General features: G+C 38.3%; 1 protein-coding gene across 1 annotated transcript in view; it reads left to right on the forward strand.

Annotated features, from left to right (window-relative positions):
- The first annotated feature begins 2,763 nt into the window (after positions 1 to 2,763).
- Positions 2,764 to 12,277, forward strand: part of LOC139463632 (aquaporin AQPAe.a-like) — a 44,660-nt gene continuing 35,146 nt past the window's right edge. Inside the window, exon 1 of the mRNA XM_071244904.1 lies at positions 2,764 to 3,068. Coding sequence (XP_071101005.1) covers positions 2,871 to 3,068 — 198 coding nt within the window. The 5' untranslated portion in view covers positions 2,764 to 2,870. The remainder of the gene's footprint in view (positions 3,069 to 12,277) is intronic.

The raw sequence follows: 12,277 nt of genomic DNA on the forward strand, positions 1-12,277 counted from the left end.
AATGCTCCGTTCATTTACAAAAAAAGCAAATCAACTGCTCATTCATCTCTTGCTGGGCTGCCACGTGCATATTCCATAACACACACTTCACCTAACTACAAACCTGGATTTAGATTGAATAATTACCCCAGACACAATAAATGCCAAATGGGAACCTTTATCAGGTAATTTGAGTGGTACTACTACTAATCCGAATCCGAAATCCGAAATCCGAAAATGCTTTCACTGCAGGGATACTTTTTGTATTACCATAACCATCAGGGGTATTTCCAAATGACGACATCCGATGAGCTTCAGTTGTTCTTTTTGTCTGTTTGTTTAGGCTGAAGAAATTAAACAACATGCCCCCTTTGTCGAAATCTTTATAGATCCCGGGTAACCAATCAGTGTTCAAAAATGCGTAAAACAAACATTGCCTCCAAGTTTATCTACGCTGTCTTTACAGACGGTAGCCCGTAATAATAAACTACACCCAGGACTTCCTAAACAATCGTAAAATAACCGTGGGCATAGACCAAACTCTATCGGACCAATGTCCCCTAGAAAATGGCACTCCACAGGGCAGTATCCTCAGCCCCACCCTCTTCAATATAATGATAAACGATCTATTCGAGGGCCTATCCCCTAAAGTAAACACATCAAAATTCACGGATGATGGAGCCATCTGGATCCGCACTAAAAGCATGAAAATGGCCCAAAATTTACTCCAAAAATATCTTAATAAAATACAACAATGGGCTGACAAATGGGGCTTCTCCCTTAACTCAGAAAAAACAACAGGAATAGTATTCAAACATAAAAACATGAAACCCGCCTCCCCAATCCTCCAGCTAAACAATCAAACAATCAAATTTCAAAAACAAACCAAATTCTTAGGACTTATTTTCGATGAACATCTCACCTGGGATGCTCACATCCAAAACCTAACAACTAAATGCAGTAAAGACCTAAACACCCTAAGATGCCTAACTGGCTCTAACTGGGGAGCCTCCAAAGATACTCTCCTCTCTCTCTACATATCACTAATTAGATCAAAACTAGACTACGGCTGCGCCATATACAACACCCTTAACAACTCCCTATCTAAAAAACTTGACTCAATACAATACCAGGCTCTCAAACTAATTACACGCACCCAACATGGCACCTCCTACACCTCACTTCAGGCCTTAACAGGAGAGATGCCACTAAGTCTACGCAGGGAACAGCTAAGCTTAAATTTCTGGGCCGCGTCCCAATCAAACCCTCTCATCCAAAACTTAATAAACCAAAACATCAGCCCTAAAAACCAAGCTCTAGCTCGTAAACACCCCTTACTTACCCCAATATCCCAAAGAATAACAAACTACCTAAATGAACACCAAATTAAAAATCTTAAACAAAACTGCAAACAATCAAATATCTTCACCCCTAAACTTAAAATACCCAAAATAGACACAACACTAGCTAGCCAAATAAATAAACAAACCGACCCAAACATAGCTAAAACTACCACACTAGCATACATACACGAAAATTGTCCAAATTGGTGTCACATTTACACGGACGGATCCTCAGATCCGACCTCCAAACACACAGGTTTCGGAGTCCATACCACACAACCAACTAAAACCACACAATCCTTCCGACTCCCAAATAACCAATCAATATTCACGGCAGAACTAATGGGCATGGCCTCAGCCCTCCATAATCAAGAATCCAAAAACCACAAAAAAAATCCTAATACTAACCGACTCCCTAAGTGGACTGCAAGCCCTCCAAAACAAAAATACCAAAAACCGACCTAAATTAATAAATCAAATACTTAAAAACTCCAACGACCTAACTAATGCAGGCAAACAAATAACCTTCTTGTGGATCCCCGCCCACGTAGGAATATACGGTAATGAAAACGCCGATAAAGCAGCTAAACTATCCCTCAAAATCCCAGAAATAAGCTTAAACTTACCCATCTCAAAATCAGAAATTAAAAGTGTAAACAAGCAAAAAATCACCAAAAAATGGCATAACCTATATTTAAACTCAAATAGCCAAATCAAAAAATGCTCAGCAAACCACTAACCAAACCAAAAATTCTCCATCCATCCAAAAGAATCGACAGAGTAAACACTAAACTCCAAACAGGACACACCAACCTAAATAACCACCTAAAAAAATTAAAAAAACACACTACAGGTAACTGCCCACATTGCAAACAACTAGAAACCCCAGAACACGCACTCATCCACTGCACACACTACCTCACACATCGAACCGCATTACAAACCACCCTCAATCTAAACAAGGCTCTCACTCTAGAAGCAATACTAAACCCACAAAATAAACTAGAAAACTTCAAGGCCTTAGGCGTATTCTTAATCAAAACGGAACTAATAAAACGCATCTAAAAACATAATAACCTACCAAATCAAAATCACATAAACAAACAAACATCCACCATACCCAGCTCCCTTAGTTCTCCTCCCCAACCCCATCGGCATCTATTCCAAATCTCAAAATTCCCAAATTCTATATAAGCAACCCCTAAAGCCCCCTCTTAGGGTTGCACAGGCCACCTTCGCCCCTTTCGGAAACACATTAAATGGCCTGGCCGGGCCCGTGTGCGAAATACGCATCAGTCGGAAAGCGCACGTTAAATCTCCAAAGTAAGTAAGTAAGTAAGTAAGACGGTAGCCCAGTCTCTTGTCACGCTGTCTTTACAGACGGTAGCCCAATGTCACGCTCAGTTGCGTTAGCGAGCAAATCGACACACGTCAGCTTGAGAGCCCGAGCGGCCAGTGTCAGACAGCCGAGGAGAAGCCAGAGATTAGTGCCCTTTAACCGCTCGCGCATGTCAACTGCCTCAGGGTTTAAAACAGGTAATTGCAGTTATGGAGGGTTATTATATTCATGTTGCAAACAAACTCCATTCAACACGATTAGGCACCAGTGTCAAGCCTAAAACATTTGATGTCCGAGAACTGAAGACTGCATGTTTCTGGAGGGCGGTTTATGCCGAGTTCCTTGGGACGCTGCTGCTGACGTTTGTTGGGTCTGCATCTGTGCTCTTTGATGGCAACAAAATTACGGTAAGAAATTTGTTATTGACATATGGTTATGGTTATGGTATATATCATATAGCGGACCCGTGGGGATCAGGGGTAGAATAGGTCTTCAACAACCTATGCTTGTCGTAAGAGGTGACCATACTTGTCGTAAGAGGCGACTAGTAAATGTGTTCAGATGTATGTATATATTGATCATAATTGATAATAATCATGTTTATGTGGACTGAATACGTTTAGCTGTGTACAAGTCTTCACGGGGTTTGATGCTGTTTTAATTAGCATTGCGGTAACAAAGCAAGATGCATTTCTATTCAATTATCATTTACCTTTCAAAATGCTGCACATTTTCATTTAGATGAATACTGCGGTAACAAAGCAAGATGCATTTCTTTTCAATTATCATTTATCTTTCAAAATGCTTTATATTTTCATTTAGATGAATATTGAGGTAAAAAAGCAAGATGCATTTCTTTTCAATTATCATTTACCTTTCAAAATGCTGTACATTTTCATTCAGATGAATACTGCGGTAACATAGGAAGATGGATTTCTTTTCAATTATCATTTACCTTTCAAAATGCTGTACATTTTCATTTACATGAATATTGGGATAAAAACGAAAAATGCATTTCTTCCCAATATTTTATTTACTTTCCCATACTGTACATCTTTATTAAGATGGGTATTCGGGTAAAAAAGAAAGAATCATCTCTTATCAATTTTTATTAACCTTTCAAAATGCTGTACATCTTCAATTAGATATAATTAAATTTTCGTTGTGTTCATGGAAATTCCTGCAGTCTGATTAGCTGAATTGTTCACGTGTTATTGCATTCATTTCCCAATGAATGTAAAAAATTAAGCCACGCCCACCGCTGCGCACTACTTTTATTACTGCGGAATGTCGGGGAATCCCAATATTACAGTCGAGGGAATTCCCTTTCTGCTCACGTGTATCGTCATGCACAGGACATTTAGCGACTTTCATGCATATTCATTGTCCAAACTACCCTTTGAAACCGGAGGCCGAGAATGAATGAAACAGCAAACGTGCAGGCTCGCTCGCCAGTTTTTTTTCCCGCTCGCCTCGGTTCAACTTTCATGTCTTCGCGTTTCATTTCTAACTAGCATTTCTCCAACTGTTTTACCGTAATCAGAGAAGTAATGTTTGAATCACGCAGTAAATGACCATGTTATTTGAAACAGCCGCCTTCTCTCTGACATTTTTCTTCCGTTTCGTTACAGTCTGACTGTTGCAAGTCTTTTCGCCTCTTGCCTTAATTGACAGGTCAAATGAACATTGTTTTAATCCCACTCTCCGTTGATTGGCTACTGACTGTGTAGGCGTGTCAAGTTATGTGCATAAATTAAACGATCACCTGATTCATGTCACGCCACTGTATGTATTCCTACACCTGGAATGTTCATCAATGCCGTCATTTTTGTCTGTTTTGATATATGCAACTGTTTTGGGTTAAACTATTGTAGATAAAACATGTTTTACGTTGTCGAATTTAATTATAAGCATTGACTGTGTATTTCTTTCGGTTCATTGAGGTATGAATCGAAAAACCGATGTGCAAACTTTTGTAAGAATCCGCTACGCGGATTCATACAGTTTGCACATCGGTTTTTTCGATTCATACCTCAATGAACCGAAAAAAATACACAGTCAATCCTTAAATGTATTTGGATAAAAAATGAAATATGCATTCCTTGATCAGTGTGTAAGTTTCTTGTCAAGATGTACAACATTATCAAAGGTAAATAAAACCTTTCATAATGCTGTACATCTTCACTTGGAAAGAAACTATTCAGACATTGTCTAAATAGAAATATTTTTGACATTCTAACTATGAATCCTTCGAGAGCACACGGAAGGGACTTTCAGCCAAACTGGAAATTATCATAATATAAATATAACTAACAAAACCGTAATGACAGAGAAGAGTCCACACATCCGATAATCACTAGACTAATCCTACGCCCAGCAACTGTGAACTATACTAATTTGAAAGCGCGATATCATATGCGTGTATATATATTTAGTTGTTTTACACCTCACATGAATTACCTACCGTAATATAGCTGAAATTATATTATAACTTGCCAGTGAAGAGATCATCCGTTTAATAAACATACAGCTGTATTACACATTTTTTAATACCAAACGCGTGCTTATGTACTCTCGGAACACGTTTAACGAACAAATATTGAAATTCAAAGCTTTCAACATCCCTTGGCTTATTCAACGACATTGTGTGTGGAGATGATAGATAACTGAGAGGAGCTTATGCACACTCGATGACCCCAGCAACCTTGTTGCTAGACTGACGTCACATGACATTATTTCGCCGATTGATCTTGCAACCAAATTCTACAAATTACTTTGAGCTGCAAGGCGATCGTATTGCAGCGCAACGACAGTCGTTAATCTACGTTAAAGTACATTGACTGTATGTGAGTTGCGATAACCGTAGCGCTACGACAACTTTGAACAGACGCCTGAATTCTGAAGGTGGACTGTTGTATGGTATTAAATTCATACGTTTCAATACGTGTTTGAAGTATTATTCTGTTAAACTGAATTGGATTATTCCGTGGGTCGTGTAGGTGTCAGCCTATTCACACTCAATAGGATAATTCTAAAAACGTTATAAATGGCAAGTAATCAATAAAATACTAAACTCGCTCCCGTGTAAAACCAATTCTATGAAACTTTTATAATAGTTTTGGTATCTGACGAGCGAAAGCTCGTTTAGTATTCTATATGTAGCTTGCTGCTACCCTGCCTAGCGCTCGGCATTAAGATGCCAAAACAAGGACTGGTCGGCTCGGAGTCAGTATACTGTGTCTGAGTGGGGTATTCATTTAAACTACAGCATGGTATCTCAGCAGGCTTGCACTATAACACTCTTTGAAATACTTTTGAAATACTGCATTCTCCTCGAACTTTCCGATTCTTCATGTCCTGTCTGTATATCTCAGTAGAATTGGTACTGTTCTAATTCGTCTAACTCAAACCAACATAAAACATTTGTCAACAACACAATACTTTATTGGGTGGCGTCTGGACGAAATCGAATCCTTCACGTATACGCGAGTCCGATTTCCACCTACCATGTCTTTTAAAGTGTCTGTCTGGGACTCCAGCTTTCGTAGCCTCTGTGGCTCCTACAGATCGAAATCTCCATCCCTGTATTTATTAGTTTTACTTTTCTCTAAGAAAAAAGATATGTAACCCTCCTCAAACCTTATGTCAGAACACTTTCACAACTTCTGAAAACCTTAAAAAAAACTGCATATGCTATAAGACAAATGACAGGGATCTTAAGTTAAACAAGCTGGCCGAATCACACCCGTAATGGTCAAATGAACTGGAGTTATAGGTTCTTTCTTAGAAGCGGGGCAAGAATCTGTTCTCAGGCTGGATTCTTGAACACACTTCACTATACTTGAACTACACGGATTCCATACGCCAGCCAAGTTGTGAGCCCAACCAAAATCGTACAAAGTCTCCTGAATAGCAGCTTGATTTTTGTCGTTCTGATTTAGATGTTGCAAATAAAGAGCTACATGGAAATCTGTAGCTGGTAACGGGGTAATTTCAGAACTGCTCTCACCAATCTACCCACTTTTTGGCGCTTAAGCTTTCAGCACCGATTTCGATAAGTGAGCTAGAATCTGTAAACGGCCGTCCTGAAGTGGCATGCCCCATACTCCAATGGTAAACACATCATCCAGCTCTGTAGGTATTGTCGACTCTCCTTTTGTGTCACCATTCTAGTCGGCATATGAGTATTCTTGACGTCCAAAAACTGTGTGAGTGTTAGTTTTTGTCAAGCGGAGCAAGCTGTTTTCTAGCGAAACGACTCCTAGCACTAGCCGGCTTGCCTAAAGCCCTGTTTTCTGCTCTCTCGAACTTTCTCTCCTCTTCAGAGTTCGATGCCAAGTCGTCACCTTCCAACTCCTGAAGTTTGTTTCTCTTGTCTATGTTGCTAGATAAATTGTCCAAACCACCCATCACTCCAGAATAATTTCTCCTTCTTAGACTTGATTTCGCTAACTTTACAGGGTCCACAATGACCACAGTCGAAATTATATTGAACTGAATTCCCTTCATATTTAAATTCTGGTTTGGAACCTTTCGTCAACTGTTTGGTTCCTGAGAGCGTAAGCTGTTCCGACTCATGCAGAAAATCTTGTTTAAGTGTTTGAAGTTTATTGTCAAAGTACTGCATGAACAGAATCAAAATTACCACCTCTATCTTTGTCGTTTTGAGCCGACTAAGATAAGCGTCTTCAGAATCAATGGGTGCTTTGTTGAACATATCCTTGCTGGCTGACGGGGTCGCACGCCAGGAATCCGTCGCCTGTGACCAGCTTTCTGTCTCGCTCGGGCTCATCGCCTCTGTCACGTGACTTCAACACGGACTTCTCAACAAACATTTACCTTCACGATCACAAACCCGACCACCAAATACCGTATTACCCGTTGATAAATATTAGGATATTGGGATTGATACTGTTAAGAAATGGTAATTCAGTCATTTCATGTCGACATGTGCATGGCTATTGTGCACTCCATGTACAGTGAATGGTGTACGTATGTTATGACCTGTTGTATGGATATTGATATAATTTTATTCAAAGTTACATTTACAAATTCCGCTACTTATCTGGAACTCGTGACGCCAGATGTGCAAGTGCTTCTTTTGTGTGACCATTGATGAGCATTTCATTATGTTTCAATGACGTTAATCCTCTGTAGTTTGATGGATTATTGTAAAAAATGATAGGTATTTACCGCGAACCACAAAAACACATTGTATTGATTCAGAAACCTGGACCATATACAGAACGACAACAGCGCTACAACTAGGAGTTACACTGTCCATGTTAAAGTATAGGAGTTACACCGTCCATGTTAAAGTTTAGGAGTTACACTGTCTATGTTAAAGTATAGGAGTTACACTGTCCATGTTAAAGTATAGGAGTTACACCGTCCATGTTAAAGTTTAGGAGTTACACTGTCTATGTTAAAGTATAGGAGTTACACTGTCCATGTTAAAGTATAGGAGTTACACCGTCCATGTTAAAGTATAGGAGTTACACTGTCTGTGTTAAAGTATAGGAGTTACACTGTGTATGTTAAAGTATAGGAGTTACACCGTCCATGTTAAAGTATAGAAGTTACACTGTTTATGTTAAAGTATAGGAGATACACTGTCCATGTTAAAGTATAGGAGTTACACCGTCCATGTTAAAGTTTAGGAGTTACACTGTCTATGTTAAAGTATAGGAGTTACACCGTCCATGTTAAAGTATAGGAGTCACACCGTCCATGTTAAAGTATAGGAGTTACACTGTCCATGAAGTTACACTGTCCATGTTAAAGTATAGGAGTTAAACTGTCCATGTTAAAGTATAGAAGTTACACCGTCGATGTTAAAGTATAGGAATTACACTGTCTATGTTAAAGTATAGGAGTTTCACTGTCTATGTTAAAGTATAGGAGTTACACTGTTCATGTTAAAGTATAGGAGTTACACTGTCTATGTTAAAGTATAGGAGTTACACTGTCTATGTTAAAGTATAGGAGTTACACTGTCTATGTTAAAGTATAGGAGTTACACCGTCCATGTTAAAGTATAGGAGTTACACTGTCTATGTTAAAAAATAGGAGTTACACTGTCCATGATAAAGTATAGGAGTTACACTTTCTATGTTAAAGTATAGGAGTTACACTTTCTATGTTAAAGTATAGAAGTTACACCGCCCATGTTATGTTAAAGTATAGAAGTTACACTGTCCATGTTAAAGTATAGAAGTTACACTGTCTATGTTAAATTATAGGAGATACACTGTCCATGTTAAAGTATAGGAGTTACACCGTCCATGTTAAAGTATAGAAGTTACACTGTCTATGTTAAAGTATAGGAGTTACACTGTCTATGTTAAAGTATAGGAGTTACACTGTCTGTGTTAAAGTATAGGAGTTACACTGTCTGTGTTAAAATATAGGAGTTACACTGTCTGTGTTAAAGTATAGGAGTTACACTGTCTATGTTAAAGTATAGGAGTTACACTGTCTGTGTTAAAGTATAGGAGTTACACTGTCTATGTTAAAGTATAGGAGTTACACTGTCTGTGTTAAAGTATAGGAGTTAAACTGTCCATGTTAAAGTATAGAAGTAATACCGTCCATGTTAAAGTATAGAAGTAATACCGTCCATGTTAAAGTATAGGAATTACACTGTCTATGTTAAAGTGTTGGAGCTACACCGTCTCTATGTAAACATTACTTGTTTATTCAGTCTAATGTTAATATTTTCGGTTCATAGTATCGCCTGTTCGAGATCCACCCATCTCTGTCAATGAACTCTCTGCGCGCCTCTTGTTAATGCCTTTCCTTCTGAAAACATTTGTGAAGTAGAAAATCCCCTTTGACTCTGTAACTCCTGGTTACTTTAAGAATACGATTCAAGCTGACTACAATGTCTTTGAATATGTTTCACTTTAGTTTTGTCTGGTCATGTTCCAGGAGAATGCCTGGCGCATATGATACAATGTCTAGATAGTTAAAGATGTCAAGTGCGACCGGAGATATTTGATTTGCCAAGGATTTTAGTTTATATAACTTTTATTTTGTTCCATATTCTGACTCAAATATTTCGTGTACAAATTCCATTTCTATTTTACAAATCGAATGTAAACATTTAATGAATGCTAAATGAGCTAAAACATCATTCATTGATGCGTGTTATCAACCGTAACATTACAGATGTAGATGTGCTGATTTCATCAAGCTCCGCACGGATTCAGCCGAAACCATTAAGAATAAACTAAAATTTGAAACATGTTTCCCTTGACCTATACACGTCGCAGTCACTCTGGTCCACAAGAATCATCCCGCTAGTTTCATAATGTAAAATATATTGTATAAATAAAACAGGAATATATATCCATAGTAATAAACATCCATGTATTTCCAGGTTTGATGGATCTCGAATTAAAAAAAGAAATAATAGAAACATTAATATAGAAATATAGCTATGCACCTAATTATACTCCAGAAACTCATACCAGAGTATTAGAATTGAAACCAAACAATACATCTGTCACTTTTTTACATTTGGTATTGAAACGGTGTAATTACTTAAGGATTGACCATGTATTTTGTTCGGTTCATTGAGGTATGAATCGAAAAACCGATGTGCAAACTGTATGTATCAGCGTAGGCATTCTTACAAACATTTGCACATCGGTTTTTCGATTCATACCCCATTCTACCATGACATTGAAGAATACTTGGTTCTGATTGGTTAAAAAGAGGTTTCCTTTTGCTAAAGAAACCCTCTTTAAATATGTCAAGCCTTTTCACATAAAAATCGTGCGTATGTATACATATTGTACATATACATATTGTATACATATCGATCCATAAAAGATGGCTGCCGATAAGCCATCATTCGATCTGGGATCGCTAACGGATGTTTTTGGTGACGATTTTGACATGCAAGAGGTTAACCCTCACTGGTTTGACGATGAAATGTCAATGGATGAGATGGGAACACTAAACGAAGGTATATAGTTTGCATATAAATTGTAACCTTTATAGAAACAAGTTCGGTAATTCTCACAGTGAGAAAATAACAACAATCAACTATGTACATTAAACAAAAAACATTAGCTGGAAAAAAACAAAAAATATTGTTACCAGTTTTCAGTATATGTAAACTTTACCTACAATGTATTTTACTGTCCGACAGAAGCGACAGAGCCTGCACTGACTAGCGAGGGAACATTGACCTCTGCCGCTACTAGTGACTTGCGCCACTTCGTCACCCTCAATGCTGATGAGATCGAGTCTATTTTAATAGACTCGAAGGCACAAAGCACCAATAAAAACACCAGTTGGGCGATTAACATATTCAAACGTAAGGAAGAAATATATTCAACAATTATATTTATTTCCTAGCCTACCGTACGAAATGCACAATATGTCTTGATATTTACAATCTCAGAAATACAAATAAATTGATAATGTAACCATTGGAAATATTTCTTACCTTTTTTGCAAGTCCTCCGGTAACTGAATATTAATTTCTATTTACAGAATGTTTCGCTTTGCAGAAAAATCGCCAAGTTTTGAGACCCTTTCACCTCAAGAATTTAACAACACATTGAAAGTTTTCTAAGCCAGGTACGAAATTCCAATGGACAGTATTATTCCAAATCCTCCTATGTCGACATTAGATCTGCGAATTATCGCCATCACCGTCAACCACTGTATGAGCGTCCATTTAACATGCTGCAGGACAAAGAGTTTGTCAGTGAGAACAATGTCTTTATGGGGATGCTTAAAAAAATGAAGAAACTTGGGTTGGATGTATCTACTCACTATGAGCCTATTTCGGAGGGGGATTTGGTGTAAATCAGATCTAATCAATCGGTAGACGATCCAGTTAGCCTTCAGAAGAAGGTCTGGTTTGATCTGACATCAGGGTTTGACAGGAGGGGGTTGAAAATCAACGTGACCTCACTCGTAATTCTGTCCGTGTCGAGGTCGACTACGTAGGATGGGGGGGGGGGGGGGGGGGGGGGGTGGTGTTGTTGTTTATCACTAGAACGCACAGTGAGTTGACAAAAAACCACTGCCGCGATCTTCCTGATTCAAACAAACTAAAACCAGGCATATACGCCACTGGTATGCCAAACAATATTTTTCAAAATTACATCCAGAAAACACTGCTAAGGTCAGTCTCGGTCAAAGGTATTTCAAAATTTAAAATGTTGGTTTCATGGGTACATACTAAGAAAAAATAATGTTTTGAAAACTCAAAATGTAAACTATGTCGCCCATGGGCCTGCCCTACACATACAGGCTGACATGGGCTAGGAATACTAAATGTCCTTTGTGAATGTTTGAAGGTCTTCATTGATGATATGAATTAAATTACGAGTTACTGGTCGTTGTATGTTGATCACATTCTCTTCTTTAGTCCCATCACATCAATCTTTAACTGTTTGAAGCAGTTCAATTTTCAAGAAATCGTAACGTCACTGTCCTGCCTAATCTGTTCATGAATGATGTAAAAATAAAGAATGTTAATGGCCACAAACATCTCGGGTTAACTTTACAAAGTGATGGGCATTGGCATAGCCATATTGAAAATCTAACCGCCAAGGTTAGCCCATTGATAAATTGCTTACGTAGACTTAAATAT

Source organism: Haliotis cracherodii, unplaced genomic scaffold (genome assembly GCF_022045235.1).
Source record: "Haliotis cracherodii isolate W230 unplaced genomic scaffold, xgHalCrac1.p SCAF_1, whole genome shotgun sequence".
Classification (NCBI taxonomy): Eukaryota; Metazoa; Mollusca; class Gastropoda; order Lepetellida; family Haliotidae; genus Haliotis; species Haliotis cracherodii.